Source organism: Watersipora subatra, chromosome 3 (assembly GCF_963576615.1).
Source record: "Watersipora subatra chromosome 3, tzWatSuba1.1, whole genome shotgun sequence".
Taxonomy (NCBI): Eukaryota; Metazoa; Bryozoa; class Gymnolaemata; order Cheilostomatida; family Watersiporidae; genus Watersipora; species Watersipora subatra.
In genome coordinates, this window is record NC_088710.1 from 19,032,523 (window position 1) to 19,056,853 (window position 24,331).

At 34.3% G+C, this 24,331-nt stretch overlaps 1 protein-coding gene across 1 annotated transcript; it reads left to right on the forward strand.

The window, feature by feature from the left end:
* The first annotated feature begins 976 nt into the window (after positions 1 to 976).
* Positions 977 to 24,240, forward strand: LOC137391287 (FMRFamide-activated amiloride-sensitive sodium channel-like). Its single transcript, XM_068077712.1, has 14 exons — positions 977 to 1,087; positions 1,357 to 1,572; positions 3,605 to 3,718; positions 5,924 to 6,017; positions 8,885 to 9,034; positions 10,334 to 10,429; positions 11,051 to 11,230; positions 12,333 to 12,502; positions 13,864 to 13,989; positions 15,078 to 15,237; positions 18,577 to 18,649; positions 18,866 to 18,923; positions 22,745 to 22,943; positions 23,960 to 24,240. Exons 2-14 carry the CDS (start codon positions 1,489 to 1,491, stop codon positions 24,088 to 24,090), a joined length of 1,635 nt encoding a protein of 544 aa, XP_067933813.1. The 5' UTR covers positions 977 to 1,087; positions 1,357 to 1,488; the 3' UTR covers positions 24,091 to 24,240.
* The last annotated feature ends 91 nt before the right edge of the window (positions 24,241 to 24,331 follow it).

Consider the following 24,331-nt stretch of genomic DNA (forward strand, 5'->3'; position numbering starts at 1 on the left):
TGTTGCTGGGTATAATAAACACACCTTGAGCTGATTGGCTAATGGAACTGATTTCAACTTTGTGAAGCCATTTGATTTGCTGAGGCAGGCTGTTAGCAATTTTCAAAACAAACAAAATATCAAAAAAACACATGCATGCAATGTAACCTTGACAAAGATAATACATGTAGGCCTACATAAAATATTCACAAATTATAACCGAAAAAACTTAACACGATCTTTTTCAAATGTATGTCCTGTTTTGTTCTTTCAACAAGCCCTTTCTTCGCTTAGGCTACTCAAGTACAGAAACTTTAACAGAATTATTCGCCCTATGATCTTGCACAAAAGACCAAGAATTTAAACTTTTAAAATGCTATCATCATTTTGGGACTTATTGAATCATTGCTATAAGGTTTGAACAACTCTTCTCACTACAAAATTCAACATCAAAACAGACAAATTGTAAAATAGTATCCATTTTGCAGACAGAAGTAAGCTTGATACCGTTTTGTGACCTGCAACCCACAAACCTTTGCACTTGATGGGCTGCTCAACTCATATCTCATGGTAATTGTCCAACTCCATCAGTTTCAACGACGTCCACATGGTTTTGAATAGAAACTCTTCATAAAAGCTTTAAAACTTTGTACAACTCCAGCAGTTGCTTGAAGTCTGTCTCAAGCATATTTCTCTTCAGCTGGAAAACTTTAGTAGTATGGAAGGTTAGCTCAGGTTTTTGTTTAGTTAATGTATTTTGTAAACTCACTAAACTTTTGCTATTCTCTCTTACAGTGAATGTAGTATCTAGTTATAGAAGTGCCGCTCAGTTAAGGTAAGAAAAGTTGAAGGTAATTCATCACAGTGTGCCCTCCTGGCACTAATATTACTAACTATTCTAGGAGTATGGTTGAATGCGTGTTTGCTTTATGCATGAGTGATAGCTAAGGAGTGTCACATGACATCTATTAGCTATTCAAAACTATTTCATGCTTATTATGTAGACTGTAGTAGTTGCATAGATAAATTGGGTCTGCAGAACTTCCCCCAGTTAACTTTCAGTCACATATATCTCGTCGTAATGGAAAAGAAAGCATCACCAGAAGGGGTAAGTGTTGTGATATTTTTCATTCTTAAAAATATCATGTGTGCATGCGTGTAATGTAGAGATGATGATATCTTTATATTGAAAGTGTGAGAGATGAATAGACACAGGGTTGTCGGAAAGGTAAGTTGAAATGATAGCGGCTGGTTCAAGGTTAAAGGCAAGGCTATTGCATAATTCACCTTACAGATAAGTAACTCTTTCAGATGGATAGTAACACAATTAATCCACTGTTCAGTTTCTTTTAAATTTATCTATTCATTGTTTGTTAGGGCTGTGAACAAGGACAATGCGCCATGAATTGGAGTCGGCTAACAACCCTCATGTCTTCTTCCAAGATCTTCTCTCTATGCCCTTGAAAAGCTAAGCCTTCACAGAGACACACTTTCAGAGAGTTGAAACCAATGCTATTGTCTAATATCCATTCTCAATCAGAAGTGACAGTGTCATGCGCTATGGTTACCGAGCATTCAGACTCCAGCTACCCGGTAAGCCAGCTTATCTTGTACACGTTTTGAGTAATAGTGACTGGGGAACTGTTTTAGCATTATGAGATGTTAAACACAGGATTTCGTTATTCAAAAGCGGACAAGAGTAGGAAGGTCATGTTGTTATAGTTTGAGTCAGTTTGATGATACTGATTGACCGAATGTTCGTTTTACACTGCTTTGGTTTTTGGCAGCCAGTGTAAGTGAGCATTCAAATCTCTCATATTTTGTAAGAAAGGCAGACACGGCCCTTCTTATAAAAAAGATTCCAAGTAACTTCCGAAATAGAAAGGAAAAACCATGTTTTTCTTCCAAATTTATTAGGCCATTGTTCATTTTTCCTTGGCCATATTTTAAAGCTTCAATTCAAAGTTGTAGCAATGCTAAAAAGTTCAATTTCATTTTTAAGCATTAAATCTAGTTTTTTATATATCTGTAAAAAGAGCTCAGTTTCACTTCAATGATATTATTGAGAATTAACATTCAGACAATATAACACAGTTCATTATTTCCACTAGATAATGCGCATGCAACCTGGTTGCCATGGAAACCTCAATAGGCATTTGTTTACCACTCATATCATATCATTGATAAATTAGTCTAATAATGCAAGGCGGCAAGTTTTTATGCTAAACCAGTACTTTAGAAATCTAGTGTACCGTGAGAGAGGGTCAGGGGTGCCAAATTATAGATCACAGAGATTAAGTATCTAGTGTCGTTGAGAAATATTCTTATGAAACAGCTGATAGTAATAACTGGTAATAATTATTACAGTATTATTTACTGTAATAATTATTACAGTATTATTATTGCTATTATTACTATTTTATTATTTTTATTATTAATATCATTACTATTATTAATAACGATAATAATAGTAATAATACTGATTAGTAATATCATATCCATTTCTATTGTTAAATACTCATAAACAACAAGTGATGATACAACACTGAATCTTGATTTCTGTTTGCTGCCAGGTGCAAATAACTACTCAACCTCCGCTGCTCTGCTGCATCTCTAAAGACCATCGTTGCTCATGAAATGCAATTTGTTGGATACAGTTCTTGTTGTATCAAATTTACCAAATGAAGAAAAATGTTGCACACATTAACCTTACTGATTACACTGGTAATTTAGTAACTGCACCACTTTACTTAAAGCGCAGTTCCTCGTAAACATCCTGTAGTTACTTTAGTGTTCTGTATTCAGCCTCTTCAGAGACACACTAAAGGGTCATTTTATTGGTTTGAATAGTTCAGTCTTAGATAGTATATTTGCAACAAGATTAAGCAGCTAGGATTTTATGATGCTATTACAGCATAGCCGTAGGTTTTGGATTGGTTATACAGCGCTTGGCTAAAGGTAGGGCCACATGAGACAAAATTCTCACGAAATTGGCGAAATTTAGACGAAACGATTCGTACGAATTGACATTTGGACGAATTCATCCATCGTTGGTTGCGCACGATGAACGAATCCTGAATTGGATGAAACGTCAGAAATTCCTACGAATCGTTGTTTGATTGGTCGGTTGAAAAGGTTAGTTGAATGTTGAAGGTCGTTTTCTTTTGCGCATGTTTGTACTGAAGCAAATGATTGAAACGGAATCGGCTTCAATTTATCACCGCGTTCTGATTGGCTAGTTGAAAGTTAGTTTCGTACGAATCCGTGGTGGGAAAACTCCGTGTGGCAGGTCAGAAATTTTGTACGAATGGAATTTCCCAGATTAGTTGAAATTACACGATACGTGTGGCCTTACCTTTACGTTTCACATGTGTGCCAATATTGTTAAAGGTTGTCCAATCAGTCCTTAAGCTTCATCTTATATAACTCAAATACGCCCTGTATCTGTTTAGCACATGTACTGATTCCAAATTAATTTGGGGCAGTGAGTTCAAACGATAGATGAGAGCTCATTGAATTGCTTATTGTGTGACTGACAATATGTACTATGTGACTCGTTGAATATGCAGTCTCAGCGCTTACTTAGTCGTGACTCAGAGCTCACTTACTAACTTCTGTTTCTAAGATGATGGAGAAGGAGGTAGGTTCAGCTGATGACAGCGGTGATGCTGTCGCTGACAATACAGTTCACCCTTGGAGAAAGCCAAGTCTCAAGTATAGATTCTCACGTCCAAATGAGGTAGGTTTAGATTTTTTCTTTGTTTTTCTATCAGTAACTATTTTGAGAAAATTTCATGGGATCAGAGCGACTCATAAAGGAGTAATGTTGCCAAAAGAGCACAAATGGACCCATTATGCCGTTTGTATACTTCCGATGGCATTACTCTCCCTGTACTTTACTCTGATATAAGCTAATTGGGTGCAAAAAACACTCCGTTGTTTTCCAGACACAAAACACAGCTGGTGATAAGGAGCTCAAAGACTCCAAATCCTTAACATGTATTTTGCTTCATAGCTTGATAAAAGTGGACACTTTGTGGTTATCACTGTATACTTAAGTCTCCAGAGTCACTTATAGAAAGAGTTATGTCACTTGAAGTGTTAAAAAGCTGTATTAGAACCATTCACACTCCTTTGGTGACATCACTCTGCAGTATTCAGGGTTTTGCTTAACAATTTGCATGCTTTCCAGTTTTTTGTTGTCAAGTCGTTGCCTAGAAACCATGGCTAGCTGCAAGATAGTACTACAGCACACAGACTGCTTGATGGAAGAAAACTTTTAGTTTATCACACTCTAATAAACTAATGGGATGTTTTTATCCATTGTTGATTGAACACAGTCATCTGTGAAACCAACAGTGTCTCCCAAAATTCCACAATAGAAAGTAGTGTAAAAAATTGCACAACTATAGATCATGGATTAAATCTTTTTTAGCAGTATTTAAAATGAGTTACATCATGTTTCATTTTAATTAAATGAGCTGAAAAATTAGATTAGCTAGAAAATACAGCACAGACTTTACTTGCTTGAGAAAGTCACGAGACAGCTAAACCTGTGTTTTTATTTAGTCATTTTGGGAATAACATTTTTAGCTTGAATTCTTTTCCGGAATATATATGTTTCTTTTTGGATAAATTACTAATTAGATTGGTTTAACTGTTGTGTAAGCCAACAAAAGTACATGTAAACAGAGCGGCCAATGGTTATACATATTACAGCATTCTTAATTGGAAATGACCAAAATATCGCTTTGATGAAGGATATGGTAATTATTGGCAATTGAAGAGATTCTACGATTGTTTGACCTACATGTAGTTCAGGTAACCTGCAGATGATTGTCATAAGCTCAGTGAGTGCATCCCGCCTTGCCTAAAGTACAAATCACATTAAAACAGTTTGAACATGATGAAGTAATTTCTGCAGATAATTAGGCTAATAATAGCAGTGAACAGACTCCATAAACTGTTAAACATGTTGAGACAACTCCAAACGTGACTTAAAAGCAGTTCACATATAAAAACAGGTGTGTCTGTCACACATTTGTAACAGCGCTTATCTTATAATTTCAGTTATATATTCATACCTTGCTTATATAAAATTACTTAAATTACTCCAATAATAAGAGTTTTTAGAGGTGCCTTGAATGCTAAAACAAAATGGCAGCAATAGCTTTAACTGCAATGATTCAAGTAGCTTTTGGTTACACAGCAATAATTTAGATTTTCTGAAAATTTATACTTACATTGATAAATTTGATTGATGAATGGAAATACATGAAGTGCTAGTTAGAATTTTTAGTTAGTGCTTACTTGTTTTAATTTGCGAGTTTTTAGTATTCGGGCAAAATGAATGTTCCAATTTCGATGCCATTTTTGTTTTGTGTGTGTTTGTGATTACTTTCAAAAACAGATTTCTATAGCTGGTCTTGAATCTGCAACTTTTAAACAAATTAATGCACCATTTTAGTTGTGCTTTTAGATCTAAGTGCGTCTATGGGCTCGAAATTTTAGCTAACGCGAGCAATAAATAAAATATTTTATGGCTTTAGACCGGCAGCATTTACCTCAAATAAGGAATTTACTAACCCTAGCATGCTGATTTGAGACTTTTCGTTAAACTTTTAACTTTGTGGTTCTTTGGTGTGATCTTTTACAATAGAAGATGAAGTAAATGCCAACTACACAGATGCTGAGATGAAATTAATTAGTTTACTGTTAAAAGAAAGGTATTTTGCACTTGAGATGTCGAGGTAGCCTTGGGTCAAAAATCTCTAATTAAAAGCAGACTAATTTTTGATAGATGAATGGGTTAGGTATTCAAGGTCAGCAGGCTTAAATTACTTATCTGGTTTTTCATCATCTTTGTGTAAATGTTAACCCTGGTGACCAAGATCTTTTGCTATATTTTGTGTGTCTTTATAACTTGGTTAACTTGCTCTTTTAGAATGAGAAAGTTGACCTCAGTCTAGAAGTCATTGGAGAAGCATTCTGCAGTAAAACCTCTTCGCAAGGCATCAGCCATGTTTATAACGCACCAAGTAGGTTGAATCTTTTCATAATGTGTAATTTATGTTCATATATTTATTCTTATAACAAAGATACGAGCTGCACTAAATTTAAAATGCAAAATAGTTTATTCTGAAGGAAACTGTCCGCTCCTTTACTCTCTACAAAACAGCAAATAAACACACAAAGTATTTAGCCATAATAAGATATTTTTAATAATAAATACGGGTGTATACATGAAGTTCAATGCCATAAGCAAATGAACAGGTATGCAGAAAGTATGCGCAATAATCTACCGTAATGATCTTGAGAGGCTCTTTTTATGAACAGATATGAACAGATATAAACATATGAGCAGATATGCAAAAAGTGTGTGCAATGTTCTGTCGTAACGATCTTGAGAGGCTCCTTTTATATGCTTGCTCCTGCGATAGGCTCCACCTCCTGCGATAGGCTCCGCCTCCTGCGATAGGCTCTGCTTCCTGCTTATGGTTTCCAGTCATTTTTTTTAATTATTGAACTCGTTAAATCTTGTGTATGTGACCCAGCTCTCGTATATAAACCATAGTGTGACCAGTTCAGCCGCGCTGAGTATAGCCGAGGTAGCTGTGCCGACTCTTTTGTCCATAACAACTGAGACGGATCTGGTCCTGCCGACTTGATCTTGTTAGCCGATCTGGCTATTACACAATCAATCGGCTTAAATCTGGTTCACACTATATCGCCATTCGGCAGCGTTTTCCTTTTGGCGTTCATCGTCGATTATGTCAACCGTAAACCGATGGCCTCAGCGAAGCAACACAGATACACCAGGAAAGTTTGCAACTGTCAAACTTTCCCGATATTGCGCCGAGCATCGATGACCGCCTTTTCGATGTGAACCATTTCGGTGATAGTATGTCGCGGATCGCGTGATATATTTATTTCTGCTTGGGATAGTTGCTGCAAGACTAGTATTGGATTTAAGCACACGAAAACAAAGAAGTTTTTTCACAAAAAATTAAAAAGAAAAATGGGAAAACCATGTCATGAAGTATTTGCTGATTCAAACATGGATGGGTTTGTAAGAGTGTGAACTGTGAACATTGTTATCATTGCCGATCACCGAAGTATTGTGGCACAAAATGCGTAGATGTAATGTGAACCAGCATTTATAATGCATGCCACTAATTTGTGACCTTCCAGCGTGAACGCTGGGTGTTGGTGCCTGGCTGGCTGCCAATACAGTATAAAAATGAGTACATAGGCTTAAAACTAAAATTAATGATTGATCTTAGGCCAGAAGTCGTTTGATTACGGCTACTGTAATTGCAAATCATTTCATGTTGTTATAATTATTGTAAAAGTTTTTTATCTTGAAGTCAGCATAGTGGAAAGTAATCAAAATGTAGTTTTTAAGAGTTGCTACACTCGGAGCTATCACTTTATTTCGAGTTTTGTGTTTGTTTCAAATGAAAGAGCTCATTTACAATGACATCAGCGGTGACAATGGTTCAGGTTATAGGTCAGAAATATGTCATACCCAACAATTAATAATAGCTGGTAGCTGTTAGTTTATTGTTACCGTGTTTAAAGATTATAGTTGTACTAACATCAAGCAGAAGGGTTTACCATTTGGTAGCCATAGGCAGCTTAAAATTTGGTTATCAAGCGTCTCTGTCATTGACCAAGTTTCCACACAGTGATAGTGTAGTGACCTGCCTCCATCATAGAAACAGCCGTGTCACACTCATTCTGTCGGGATTCAGTCTCGCTGTTTAGAAGCAAACTCCTGCGCAACACGCTATGTTGTCGACCACCATGACTCTACTATAGCGTCCTTTAGAAAGGCGATCTGCTTGTCGGCTTAGCGTAGCGCTTCAGGCAGTTAGGGCCAGATATTGCCACACTCATGCCGTCTGAATCTTAATAATTATAACCCTTAATCTACATTAGTAAATTCTACTTTTGTGTGTGGGCATGGCTGTCGGCCTTCTTAAAGTTCATTGGCTTCTCCATTAATCAGCTAAGTCTATCCAAGCTTGACATGCATTTGCTTTGCACCTTATGCCAGGTCGCTAAAAATAGTTGATATTAAAACTTTACCGGGCTCCAGAAAACCTGCATCTTAAAAAACCCACCTGCAGGCTATCCGATGGAAAATTAGATAAATTCAGGGCACCACCTAGCTCATTGCTAGTCAGATATACAACTAGTATACATAGATAGGCCTAAACTTGCCTTGTTAAATAAATAGAAATAGTTATAAGTGGCAGCGTAAAACCACAATTAATTTTGCTTCAGAAATAAACTGCATTAGTAGTTGTTTTGCACATCTTTTTAGGCAAAGTGTTTTGGTACATTTCTTTGGTACTAAAATTATAACCAATAATATTTTTTTGAGCTTAAAAAACTTTTTTCAATCAGGCAAACTTAAAGTTATCTATTTTTAAGGCAGCATGTTGTGTACTGTTTAAAATCATTTAGCGGATGGTCAAAAATCAGAGGGTCAGTCAAAGGAAGTCTTTATAATTTGTTGTTTCCCAGCTCGTGTTACGCTTCTCAACGAGCTATGAATTAAAATTAAATTTGTTGTTGCCCAGCTCGTGTTACGCTTCTCAACGAGCTATGAATTAAAATTAAACTACACAGCTAAATACTTGAAACTATCTGTTGGCAAGCACTGTTATTGTTTTTTGTTTGCATACCCCAGTAAAGAGAATTTCACCAAAATTGTGATCATGTGGCTTGTCATTGGTTTAGATGTCAGAAAAACAAGAGAAACAGAAACAGAGAAGCAAAGTGTTTCTGTGTTTTGAGTTGTTCCTGGTTATAGGCAGTGCAGTTGACTTGAGCACACTGTTTATAATTTAACCCACTGTGTGTATTGAGGCTAAGTTATGTGTAATTTTACTTTCAGAAGGCAGCAAGAAAATAATCTGGGCTGTGGTGACCATTGTTATGGTCATTTTGCTGATTCTGCATACCACCTTCCTTTCGATTGAGTATGCAGCATTTAATGTCACAACTGAGGTTACGATACAGCCAGCACAACACATAGAGTTTCCAGGTGAGCCTCATATGATGTTTTTTGAAATTGCATTATATAGACTCAGATAAAATTTCAGAATCTCTTTGTAAAAAATTGTTAAATTACATGTAGAGTGAATAATTAGTTTAATGTCATCCACATTTCCATATGCATATGAAATGCCTAAATTATTTATAAAAAATGGGCCGTAACCTAACACAAAAAGGAAAAACTGGAGTTCTATTTCTATAACACCAACCAAAATACTGGTTCTATGCAATAGCTTTTGGCTAACAAAGCCATAAAGGCTAATAAGAATAGATTAATGGGGAAGCAACTCCTAAGATTTTCAACTTTTTTCTCACACTAAGAACACCTCTAGCTTTCAATCACATTTTAAAGTGTATCTCGAGCTGACATGTATTCTTGTCACCTTACCAAGTTGATATAATTATTGTCACAAACAGTATATCTGAAGGCTATACAGCCTTCAGATATACTGTTTGTATGTGCTTCAGATATACTTTCAGATATACTTGTATGTGCTGAAGGCTATACAGCCTTAATAGCTTCAGCACATACAAGTTGTAGTTAAAAAATCATAGGTGTTTTTTATCTAAATAACATGAGTAGTTGTTTATTATTCTGTGTTTATTATTATTTATAACAACAACAGTACTAAGATTTGTGTAACTGATAAATCAATTAACAATGAACAGTTATAATAACAAAGCAGCATAAGCAAGTTTACAAATAGCATGAAAAAAAGCTCTTTTAGTCTGATCCCTTTAAATATATTATAATATATATAGGCCTAGCTCTATGTTTTTCTCTCTTACTCTATTTTAGACATTTCTATTTTTTCTTGCTACCATAGACCATGCTGGCTGGAAAAAAAGAAAAAAATATAATTGACATTGGAGTTGTGCACTCCCACATCACATAAGATTACTGTAATCATGGATCCTAAATCAAAAATAGGTAATAATAAGGAGAAAGCTTGTCAATACAAACCAACAATAGCGCAGTTACTGTAGTCTTCAAATTAAAAATTTATGTCTAGTTTTTTTTTATCTGAAAGGCCAAAGGGGTGAGTTAGGGAAGATCTTGGAACAAATTATGCAATTTATATGCATTTTACTGATCATATAATGTAAAATTTATATAATGTAAGTGTTTCAAGAACATTAGGAGGAGTGTCTACTGTATATAACAAAAATAGTTCAAGCCACTTTCTCTTGTTATACTTTTAAAGTAGGTGCAAGATATACCCTTCAAGTTTGTAGCCGACTTCCTTGTAAGTATACGTGAACTCTGAGAGAGCTTTGTCTGTTTCAGCTGTGACAGTGTGCAATAGTAATGTTATACGAGAATCTGAACCAGCCCTCAGCACTCCAGAATGGACAAAAAATGTTTCTACAAAACCAGACTACTGTATGTACTTGTATTTTGGCTTCAACAAGTTAGAAGCTGCAAAAAATATTTCGTTGTACTTATGTTGAATAAAAATGAACAGGCCTCGAAATAATCAATCTAAATTGAGTATTTTTTATTTATATATTCAAGGGGAAACTGAATTTACCTATTCACTGATTCAGAAAGAAACATGTCCTTCTTATACACACATGTGGTCACACCAAACACCTTGGCTATAATTAAATCTATATTTAAAACAAACTAAAACACCATTAATCAAATTAAAGGCGTACATATCGACATATTTAACATAAAACTGAACATTCCTATTAAGGTGTTTAAAGAGAAATTTAATATACTCCGTTTGCATATAAAAAGTTACTCAAAGAATTTATGTTAGCAGTAAATCTAAAGCAAAAATTGACATAAGTGTTCATATTGTCAAATTGAAACTGACCATAGGTATTGGTAGATCTAAAATTAGCCTGCATGTTTATATATTTAAAGTGAAACTAAACATACCTTTTTATATATTTAAAGTAAAACTAAATAAACCTCTTAATATATTAAAAGTACAACTAAATGTATTTTTTCATGTATCTAAAGTAACAATAAACAAACATTTTTATATATTTAAAGTGAAACTGAATAACAGCAATTTGGGGCACCAAAAGGAAGATCTCATACTGCAGGCAACATTTCAACATGAGAGTGTAGGCATTGATAGTTTTGAGCTGGTCATGGATGGGAAGTATGGCAACTGCTATACATTCAACAAAGAGAATAAGGCAACATCTACAAAGGCTGTACCAGGCTATGGTGAGTGAATTGTTAGCTGGTCTTTGCATTTAGTGTCTAGAAGTAACATAAACGGAGTAAGAATCAGATAAAATGGCAGCATTTAGGTGGGTCTAACCCTTGCTGTTGCAGTTTTAAATGGGAAGTTTAAGAAAATGTGTTTATCTTGCTGTTTTTCACATGACTCAGTAACCATAGAGTACATCAGTACTGGCCCTCTATCTACATAGCTCTATTTATCATACCCTCTATACATGCCTTAGTCATGCCCTCTGTCTACATAGCTCTATCTATCATACCCTCTATACATGCCTTAGTCATGCGCTCTGTCTACATAGCTCTATCTATCATACCCTCTATACATGCCTTAGTCATGCCCTCTGTCTACATAGCTCCATTTATCATACCCTCTATACATACCAAGTCATGCCCTTTGTCTACATAGCTCTATCTGTCATACCCTCTATACATGCCTTAGTCATGCCCTCTGTCTACACAGCTCTATCTATCATACCCTCTATACATGCCCTAGTCATGCCCTCTGTCTACATAGCTCTATCTATCCTACCCTCTATACATGCCCTAGTCATGCCCTCTGTCTACATAGCTTTATTTATTATACCCTCTATACATGCCCTAGTCATGCCCTCTGTCTACATAGCTCTATCTATCATACCCTCTATACATGCCTTAGTCATGCCCTCTGTCTACATAGCTCCATTTATCATACCCTCTATACATACCAAGTCATGCCCTCTGTCTACATAGCTCTATCTGTCATACCCTCTATACATGCCTTAGTCATGCCCTCTGTCAACACAGCTCTATCTATCATACCCTCTATACATGCCCTAGTCATGCCCTCTGTCTACATAGCTCTATCTATCCTACCCTCTATACATGCCCTAGTCATGCCCTCTGTCTACGTAGCTTTATATATTATACCCTCTATACATGCCCTAGTCATGCCCTCTGTCTACATAGCTCTACCTCTCATACCCTCTATACATGCCCTAGTCATGCCCTCTGTCTACATAGCTCTATATATTATACCCTTTGCAAGAGATCTGATTTGCTATTACAAACCTGTTTTGAAATCCTAAGGCTATCATCTATGATACAGGGTTAGAGCTTCTCTTGAACATAGAGTCATACGCCTACTCAACCAAGTATGAACCTGCGGAATGGGCTGGGGCTATAATCAAAGTGCACCATCCATTCGTTGAAGCAATTCCCGATGAAGGTGGAATAGCTGTTGGCCCAGGGACTCTCAACAGACTTGCTATAACTACGGTAGTTGTTTGTCTCATAAAACAGGGTCATAGTATTTCACAGTAACTAATCATCATATAGCTATCTCCTCATGTTCTGTCATAGAGCCAGTCACCAGTGTTCGTGTAATATTTTACTTTGCTTTACTGAGCTATTGCAAGTTGCTCTAGGTAAGATTTGTGGATATGGTTGGCTGTAAGACAGTCATTAATTTGTCTGTTAGCTAAGATTTTATTTGGTAAAGCAAATTGCAAAGTTGTAGCATTTTCTAGCAGCAAGCCCTGCGCTGCCTATGATTTTTTTCATTTTTGATCAGATAGTCAGCAGCATTTATAGATTTTCCACTCAATTCACTACACTGCTTTCACAACAAAAATTCATGAATTTGCTCATTGAGGGTAAAATTGCGCCAATTTTTAAAAGATTTTATCAGCAAGTATAGTTATTTGTCATTATTCATTATTTTATCATTCGAATCCTACTCATCATATATTTCTCATTTGAGATGTTGTTTGCTTTTTTGGGTGATCTGACTGGCAGAACGTTTTCAGATTAAAATTGACAAAACTTGATCGCAGTTAAAATGCTCAGAAGAAAAAGACTTCCCAGATTATAATGTCAATAGTCAAACTTTCTGTTTGTCCCTCTTGTTACAACATTGGTTAATGCGTTTAAGTTGCAGTGTTACCTGCAACTTAAATGCAATATATGTTAACACGAACAGTTGTCCCTATTGACATATAGTTTATTTATATTTACTTACGACTGTTGAAATGAAACTCCAAATATAGCCTCAGATACATCTCTATAGATTGGTCAAATGATTTAAAGATAGTTTGGTTAGAATTCATTCCATTATTTTCTTCTGAATGTCGTGTAAACATATGATTACCCGATGCTGACGAGTCCGTATATTTATTACTTATCAACAACATGCACAGTTATTACATCATTTTTTGGGAAGTCTTAGCACATTGTTTTCTTACTAGCGTTTTAACTGCAATCAACTTTTATCAATATTAATATTGAAATATGGCAGTCAGATCACCTAAAATAACAAATAAAATCTCAAATGATAGAAAAATTGATCGATTGATAGATCAATCAATCGATAGATTGTCCATTGAAAAATTGATATATAGATAGATATATAGATTGATAGATAGATAGATAGATTGATAGATAGATAGATTGATAGATAGATAGATTGATAGATAGATTGATAGATTAATAGATCAATCAATTGATTGATAGATCGATCGATCGATAGATCGATTTATTGAAAAATTGATATATTGATAGATAGATATATAAATAGATCAATTGATAGATAGTTCAAGTAAAGCTCAAAACTCTCTCACCATCAACCCTTTATTTTATAGACAGATGTTAGACGGCTTGGAGGCAGGTACGGTGACTGTCTGAGGGAGACCGATGAGATGCCAACTACTTACTATTCAGGCCATTACACAAAGAGTATATGTGAAAATACGTGTCTGCAGCGCATGGTAAGCACTAGCAGCATATACTAACTTGTTCATCGAGCACATTAGATGTCTATCTGTTCGTTACTCCACATAAATACTGTGGGTTTCTCATTTTCTGGCCGATTTCATACAAACTCCACATGCGTATGCTACATAGTACACACCTTTCTGCAGTTTGCTAAAAATATTTAGTTTCAATACTGTATCTGTACTTCCATATTATACGTATTAATATTATTATCCAGATAAAGTATTTTAACATATTATCTGGATAATAATATGCAGATAGCATGAAGTGTTTGCAAGTGTTCTGCGGCTAAAAATTAGTACTTTTTGACACAACGCAGGATGACAAAAAATCTGCAACAAGGAAGTAACAAGCATGTCTTATTCTTCACTAAAAATCACCCTTTCATTCTAGTACTGATGTGTTACCGAAGTTGTCCTCTTTTGCTAAGTCATAAAATTCTGCCATATCAAACAACAACTTTCTTCATTAAACTCAGTCTAAAACAAGTTCATAGTAAATTTCCTTACAAACTACCCTACTGTAACGACAGCGCACAGCAATTTAGCTTGATAAAAATTTACAGTTTACTAAAATATTTTGCAACTCTTGTTTTAATAGTTTTGAAACTAGTACTTAGTGTTTATACAAAAGTCGAATAAAGTACAAAATAAATATTTTATTTTTACCCATTTTATTTTATTTACAAAAACCAGCCTCTTAAACGCCCACCTGCGGGCTAACTGGTTTAAATAAAAGAAATCCCGGGCATCGCCAATCTTAATGTTAGAATAATATATAACTATAATAAACATTAGTTCTATATATTATATGTTATCATATAGCTAGTATTCATATACAATGTATGTGGTATGGAAGAAGTATAACACCGCTGATGAATGTAGTGTGTAATATCACTCTTTGGCAGATCTCTCACATTTTCTGATCCAGATAAGGTTTCAGTACAATTCATAAACATAAAACTACTGATTTTAGGCTAACCAATTGCGTCACAAAGTTTGAACGTTTCTGCATATTCAAAACTATAGTTCATCTCGCCATTTCAGATGTACACTTGACTTCTGCATATTAAATTCTTTAGATAATAAAAAATTGTTGCTGCTATGTGCAAGAGCTAAAAAGAAACCTTTCTGAATTTGATGAAAGCTGGCTGCTTCCAAAAAGATCTTGGAATGAGAGTTTGCAGCATCAGGGTAAAGTCTGTGTCAGAGAGAACCTGGTATCATGCGCGAGTCACAGCAGTAAGTAATACTTACTTATATAAGAACTTAACTAATCCTTCCTATTTCTTCACCACTGATGCAGGTGGATCTTTTTTTTGTATTGTCAGTCTATTGTTTTAGCCTCGACTGTTTTAAAAAACTAATAAATTAATTATAACTTTAGACCACATATCAGATATTAATTTTACTCTCAGATAAAAAATCTATAAAACTGATATATTAATCAGGATTTGGTAAATTTGCTTTTAAAAATCTTTTACTAACTACTTATCCTTACAATTGACTAGCTGAATGCCCGGCGTAGCTTGAGTAATAGAATAATTACCTAATGAATTTGTGTAACTGTTTTATCTGAAAAGCTAGATTTTTCTAAAATCAATGCTAAAACAATACGCACATTTTGGTACTAGCATAATAATTGTTACGCGTAATGGTCAATAGAGTGTAACAGTCAGGCAAGTGCATTAATCGTGAGTATCTTAACCAATGTAATGACTATTTGCCCAATGAATCTATTGTATTCCGTGTAGCTTAATAGTTAGGTTTCCTGTCTCTAGATGCGGAGGTCCTGAGATCAAATCCAGTGCCTCGTAGATTTTTCCTTGCCAGATTTTAATTGCTATACTTGGACATAAAGTTTTAAAAAAAGACAAAACGACAAGCAGTGAGATTTACATATATACAGATGTAAGTTATAATATACCATAAAGTGTCACAATGTAGTGGAACACTTATTTAAATACCAAAGTGTTCTCTTTTATTTAATCAAGATATTCCAATAATTGATTGGTTGTTCTTTTCTGTGGATGGTCCTTTTAGGTATAAAAGTTGTAGAGACATTTGTTTTCATATACTTGAATGAAGCCTTCAATAAATATGAACTTATACAAGATTTCAGGAGGTTTTATCAGAAAGTATCAGTGTTTCTTTATCATTTGTGATTGTTTTGATGTTTGATGCCAGCATGTTTCAAGATTAAAATCGATAAAACTTGATTGCGGTTAAAGCGCGCCGATCAAGCGAAAGAAATCATACTTGCAAGAATAGAATAGGCCGACAGAATATAGACGAGTAGCGCTTGAACTTGAACACAATAGCTGATATCAACTATAAGTACGTTAGTAACTGGTGACGTCATTTTACACATTTTTCCTGGGCATATAACTGCGATCGGGTGTTGTTGATTTTAATCTTGGAACATCTTGGCACTCAGACCACCTCAAACATAAAAAACAATCGCAAACAATAGAAGCATACCGACACTTTTGATAAACTATTAAAATTTTGTGAATTTTGAGTAAATTCATTTTTAATTATGAAGTTTGTGAGCCAAATACATAACCGTTGACAATTATTGAAGGTGGCCAAGAGGTAAGTTTTTTGTTTATTTTAGCAAACTGGCTATTTTTTACAGCGGATGGTCTTTTTGTCTTTTGGTTTAAAAAAATAGCAACTTTGGTTTTTATATACTTAAACTTGAACGCTCAATAAAAATGTTGATATATCTTCATCTTTAGATCATTTTGTGGTCACTGAAGAAGGGCAGCAGAAATAATATATTTTGAATATTTGCACAGAAAATCAACTATCTCGTTCAATGTTAAAACATCATTTACAGCTTGAATCGTGGGAATAACCATTTAGGACACTGTTTTGTAATAGGGAGTGCACCATGTTATTTCACAGTTTAGCGATGGACTGCTAATCTTTCATAACCCAATTCATGGAATCGTACGACAGCGCTATATAAATGGCCAAAAATATCTGGTCATTTCTGGCAGGTACATTGTGGCTGGTATAGAGCTGCAGTTTTGCATTTTCCTAATCCATTGTTCAGCAAGTGTATTTGAACAAATTAGAAAGTTGTTTCTTGTATGGGTCTAATTTCAGTATTTTAGAAGCACAGAGTTGTTTATCTCTAGAAACTAAAAAGTTTGTCAGTGGAAAAAATTAGCTGCTAGTAGAGGTGCACAATGAAGACTTGTGAAAATTATATTTTTACTTTTACTTGTTGATCGCTAATGCAAGAAAGTGTTGATTGTATTAAAAATCAACACTTTCTTGCATTAGCTATAAAAATCAACACTTTCTTGCATTAGCTATAAAAATCAACACTTTCTTGCATTAGCTATAAAAATCAACAGATCATGGAGTAAAGCGGAGACAATTTCATTATTTAGTATGGCTGGCTGCTTTGTTCATAAGACACATTGCTACTTTTAGCTATGTGTCTTATTATTAATATTGGTACACCAACTGCTGGTCTCTCCCTCTCTGACTGTTTTAGATGTTTATTTTTTCTCTTCTTTCTAGATATGTTTTAGGTTCAAACAATTCGATCGTTAAAACTTATAGCTTAAATCACAAGAGAAAAGCACATCTACTTGGGTACTAAACCAACCATGGAAAGGTCTTTCATGTAGGAACTCATGCTATAGTTTAAAAATTTATCAGCAAACTTTGCATAATAAAATGTACTGACTTCTCTTTCTCACCTGTCCCTTTTGCACAAAAATCATCAAAGGGAGGGTGCGTGTGTTATAGGTGTGAGACACTACTGACCATAAAAGGCTGTGCAGTTTGATTTTAACTTGCAATTAATTTTCACACCTGTCGTTCATTTAAGCCAATATTTGAATGTGTTAAAAAAAGTTTCCCACATAAAATGTTCATCGTATCTCCACACGGTCTAGTTTTATAAATCAGTGCACGCTATGTGTTACACGCTAAATGTGTATGAAGTTCTTCTTCGCATACCTGTAGTTTGATTCTTTGTTGCATTAACATGCTAGAGTTTTACACTTTCTTGTTCCAGTTTTTGGTTGGTAAATTTTGCAAAGACTAGGGTGAGTAATAGTTGTGGTAAAAACTAAATGGCCATGTTTTTATAGAAGTTCGAGCAAAAATAATTACCAAAGAAAACATGAGCTAAAATTTTGAGATTGACACTTAAGAAAAACTTGTTTTAGCAGTTATCAAGTAGAAGGAAGTGAAACTTACGAAAATGCAAAAAAAAACGTAAAAAAGTAAAAGTGCAAAGGGTGGGTGTAATAATCAATTACGAAAACAAAGTTGAGTTTGACACTTTTTATATTTATTTTTATTTTGTTTAACTCTTATGTAAAATTTAATTTCCATATTTTTTGTATAATTTTATGTATTACAATTTTAATGATATATATAATTACTTGATGTATAAATGACATAAAGAAAATGCAGTGCATTTTAATGGAAAATGTGTGTGATTTCTATGACAGCTTTCGTATGCAAAAAGTCTTAGAACGGATAAACTTGATATGTCAGGGTTGAACAACTTCCCACTCTAAACATAATCACTTTTATGTGCTTATTTCTCAGACTGCTGGAAAGAACTGTGGCATGGTTATGATCATGGAGAGTTCAAGTGTACAGAGTGCAAGGATTTGTGTAGGTCAGTTCTTTAGTTGTACATAACTTCTGCTACAAAGCAAACCTTGCATAACTTTTGCTTTAAACATTGGATTTTTGATGAATAGCCGCATTAGATGACTAGAACAAGATGAGACTTTAGCTGTCACGTCGTATCTACAAATTTTATAACTTAAAAACAAATGTTAAATTTCAGCTAGCTGTTGTTCTTGCTGTCAAAGTTTGCTGACTTTTGCAGGGGAATCACTTACGCAACCAACGCAGCCCCAATTTCTTGGCCAACCAAGGCTTATAAGGTCAGACATGAATTACATACTCATTATTTTGTTCTGTCATAATAACTGTGAAAATAGTTTGATCATAAATTTGATCTAAAATTAATTGTTTCATTATTTAAGCTATGAACTCTATGGTTTTTGATAATTAAAATTCATACTGTCTTACTGGATATACAGTTCATCAGAAAAAGTGATCTTAAACGAAGTGTTCTAAAAACAACAAAATTGTTTTATAAATGTAGATCGTGAAAATATTCCCTGTGTATTTTTTAAAAACTAAAAGATGTCTGAATATTTACGCTGCTCTAAACATAAGCCAAAAACACCTATAGTGCTGCCACAACATATATGTAGTAGAGAAATGATGTGCCTGAGTTTTCTGACAACAGTTATATTCATGTTAGTAATCTAGAAGCCTGAACAATTGAAAGTTTTTTAATATTTGTTTGCTATTACATGTATTATATATTACATGTATCATATATTACATGTATCATATATTACATGTATCATATATTACATGTATCATATATTGCACTATTATATACGTATACACATTGGTATGCATGGTATTTATGGAGTCAGTGCTAGACAATGTTACCAAGCATCGGAACTGAAGTCCTTCTGGTTTGGGTGAACAGAACTCTGTCAATGACGAGGAGGTTATTCGCTTATACCTTATATAATAATTAGCTGGGTAATAAAAAAGTTGTTGCACATCAAATTTATTTTCAATCAACATAAATAACATTCACCATGCTAACTTTTAGATGAAAGTATTTTGTTTATTTTAGTGTACTGCGTTTATTTCTGTGTAATTCATACTTTACCGACTGCAGTGCCTACACAGTTCTATATTGATTGTAATTGTCTTTTGGCCATGTGAGTTAATGCATTTTTCTTCTGGTATGGTTTCACACATAGCGCTAGCTGCAGTGCTGAGCGTCATGGTAGATTGGCATGTGTAGTAAATGTGTGCCTCTTTATTCCACAGTATAGCTAACTGGACAGTGTAGTGCATTTGATAAATGCCTGTCTGTAGAGCTGGAGGTCATTAGTTCAAATTTAGTGCACAATGGATTTATTATTCCTAAAACCTTATTGCTATCATTGGACACACAGACAAACAAACAGACAGACAAACATTGAAATATATAAATAGGTTAGCTGTACTACCCTAGGTAATAAAAAAGTCTTTTCCCAAAAAATTGATCTGTATTTAACATATATAACAACATTTTCCATTCTAACTCTCAAACTACATATCATGAGAGAAGTGCAGTTAACATAAAGAGAAAAAATAAAAACAACTGTACAGGTTTTCAAACTTTGTCAAACAACTGTAACTTTCAAACTTCATATCATGAAAAAAAGGTTTTCTACAGGACAAGTAAATCAAAAATAAAAAAACAACTGTAAAGGTTTTTAAACAACTGCAAGTTTAAAATTTCATAACTTGAAAGGAGTGTTTCATTGAAATAAATTCTAAGAAAAAAATAAAAATGTAAAGGCTTTTAAATGTAAAATCATTAGCATGTAATGGCTAAATATAATCTATTTCGCTATGACTACAATCAAAAATTATTTAGTATACAATTATGATTTCAGTTTGTTTCAGTGTTGGCTTGCGAAAATATTATAGGCTATAGATGTACAAAGAGTAGTATAGAAACCCATAGTCCTTATCTGATGCAATAACCTTCTGGTAAAGATCTTCATCATTAAAAATAGTACTAAAATACTATGTTAACCTTAGTAACTATAGGTACTTACAATGACTTTAGTGCATTTTGTGATCTGCAAGGTTGTGATCTGCAAGGTAATATCACATTACATAGTACTACGTAGAGAGTTCTTAATTTCGAGACAGACGTTTAACATAAATGCTCAATCTAACTTAAATGAATTTAGTTTACTAAACACATACTTGAAAGTTTTACCATGTATTTTAGTAAACTTCAAACTTTTAATAAAAGTTTTCTTATAATATTTTATTATAATTGTTTTTATTATAACGAATAAGATATATACCAGATAACAGTTACAGATAACCCGCTATGGCGAGTTCAGCGATGTATATCTTTTAATAACGCACATCATATGATCACTATACAAATCACCAAATTTTAGGTTTGAGATAAATTATTACCGTGGGGCGAAAAAAATTTGCCCTAATGAAAAAAGAATGAAGAAGCATCGTGTTGCATATACTTGTGTTCCAAAATATTTCTTAACGGAGTATCGTAACGCGTGGGCGCTAAAATAATTAGTGTGTTATAGCAGACGTTACAGTGTGTATGAGAACATATCAAAGCATGATGGTTGATTTGGCTCAGTGGTAGAGTGCTTGGATATAAAACCTGTGGTCGCTATGTCCATGAGTTCAACTCTTTGAGTTTGCAGAATTTTATTTCGAAGATTTTAATAGCTGTAGCTCAACACAACTACACACCAACACTTAGAAATATATAGATAGACTGTGCTGTAACTGTAGCATACAGTTTAGTAATATTTAAACTCAATTATTTAGAAGCTACTTGTGAGGCAGAAATTTCTAAATAAAATATTTTGTAAATTCTTTGAAGTGAACAGTGGCCCTCTAAATAGCGCTTTTTTACGGACTTGATCCTGAATTTGAATAGGTAAAAAAAATCTCAACATGCCCTTCATGTGTCACTCATATGTCACATGTGTCACTTCATGTGTCACTAATATGTCACATATGTCACTTCATGTGTCACTCATATGTCACATGTGTCACTTCATGTGTCACTCATATGTCACATGTGTCACTTCATGTGTCACTCATATGTCACATGTGTCACTTCATGTGTCACTTCATGTGTCACTCATATGTCACATGTGTCACTTCATGTGTCACTCATATGTCACATGTGTCACTTCATGTGTCACATGTGTCACTTCATATGTCACATGTGTCACTTCATGTGTCACTCATATCAATAAAAATCACTGTTTAGTAAATAAATTACAAGAAAGAATTTATGTTTATCTTTCGAGAAGTTTGAAAATTATAACTCCTGTTCAACTAGTAGCTGGTCTGTCACATGCTTTAAAGTCAGCTGTTTGGAAAAGAAAAATTGAGAAAAAACCATCTATGTACTTGCATCTACCTGGGAATTATCTTCTCTTTGCAATATGCAAGTTTGAAGTATTGCTTTTGGGCAGTTGTGTTTTTAAGCAGGTTAGTTTCTGTTGTTTTTTTTAACTTGACTAGTAATATCTTCTTGCTGATATCAATAAAATTCAAAGTTCTGATTTTTGCTTTATTCGGACTCTGTATACATGAAAAAGTTTTTTTAGTTTACATTTTTTATGTTTTTTATTGAATTCATTGTGGTTATTATTATTCATTCATACTTAGTTCATATGCAAAAATTTTTATTAAAGATGACAGGATTGTTTGAGGTCAAGTTTGTAAATAACTCTTAACTTTCTTAGTAACTGACAAATATCAGCAAATATGAGTGGACACGCTATAAGTGGAGGAAACCAACATATTAAATGTCAGCCAATTATTGAGTGACAAAAACAGCAGGAATGAGTTGTGAAGCATTTGCCTCATGTTTTTTAAGTTACAAGTATTGCTAATGTGCATACTGTCCGTCAGGATGCTATCTGTATCATTATGTGTTTGCACTTAAAACCCCCTCTCAGATTCTCATTATATTCTCTCAATAGGATGAGGAAGGATGGAGGGATTGTTTGCTTTTCATAATGTTTTCACTTAGTGTTAAATGCTAATTAGGTTTTTAAAACGAATCTAGCACCTGTTGTCACATTTTGCTATGTCTCTAAAGCTCTTGTTCTTTTTGCAGGCAAAGATGGTAGGTGAGCTGAATGAGAGCCACCCCCAACTCATTCCTGAAATAAGTCGGTATGTGGTTGCGTCTGAGCTCACAGATGACATCATATCGGAAAACTTTATAAAAATACAGCTGTACTTTGGCAGCATGTCAACAATGATTCTCACAGAAAAAGCTGAAGTCAGCGATTTTGAATATGCATCTGAGCTAGGTTAGTGACCTCAGAACTACCAGCTGTAGAGTAGAGTGCAGTCAGTCATGTCAGAATAACAGGGTATGTAATGATGACAGATCTGGGTAGGAGGTCAGAGCTGTATGGAGGAGCATTAATAGCAGATCTGTAGTAATGGTTTTGGCAGAGCCTTACAAGTATGAGTAGACAATCCTGTAAGGTGTATATTTGAATATTTTGGTGTCAGGAGTAATGACAGATTTGCACAAGTTGTATTGTCACAGCCATCTAGGTAGCTATTAATAGCGTATCTGTGTATTTTTATTAAAATTTTTGGCTTAGTATTAATGGAAGGCGTCGTATTGTTAGAGCTTTGTAGACTCATGTAGGTTATATTACTAGCTACATGTATATGGTTAGGTCTTTTAAGTCGACTTGTGATAAAGATACTGTCAGAGCTATATTAATACATGTAGGTAGGTATATCATATTTATAGAGCTACGGGGGATAGCTATGTGTAGGTTTGTTTTAATGATATCTTCAGAGTGCGAGTGTTATTGCCAAATTTGTGTATGTGGTATTGTTAAACGCATGTGTGCGAGTGCTATTGGCAGATCTCTGCAGGTGATATTGTGAGAGCTTCGTGGGTCGCATTGGCCAAATTCGAAACGGCTGCAGCATCTACTCTCATATGTTTCAGTTTATGATCTTTCTGTCACTACAACCTTTAATCAACTAGTCCGGTTCTTTTCAATACTATACAATACTACTATGCAATATCTACTTTTTAAACATTTTTGTTTAACTCACTTAATAATTTCTGATTTCTGTCCTTTCATTTTTTTGTCTTTTTTTGGCAAGTAACGAAAACCATCATTTTTTTGATGCCGATCTATCCCAACAAAAAGTTATACATGCATACATACAGCTAGTACAATCAACTGATAATTATAAAAGCTGTTTTTATTTTTTTTAAACCTTCGAGTGAATTTGAATGTATTTACTGCCGTCAAACTTGTCATACTTTTTACAGTATCCTTTGTGTGTTTTGTAGGAGGCGTGTTCGGACTTTGGATAGGCTGGACATTGTTGACAATCCTAGAGTTTGTAGAACTCATAGTTGACATGGTTACACTTAAGTACATGATAAAAAAAGGCAAACTGCCTTCATCATCTCACTCATAGTTTGAATAAGTTTGTACTTGTTTGAAAGGTTCAGTTCACAATCATCTTGTCTCAAATAATTTCTCCACAAACATTGTAGAAATAGGAGTTGCCTTCTTCATTTAATGAGTATGCAACTCCATAAATCAAAGAGAGTTATTTGTTCTTTGATATGTAAGTCTATTATGTAGTAATTTCATTCTAGTATTATTTCATTAATTTTATTCTGCAATCTACCTTATTCTACTTTTTGCAATGATTT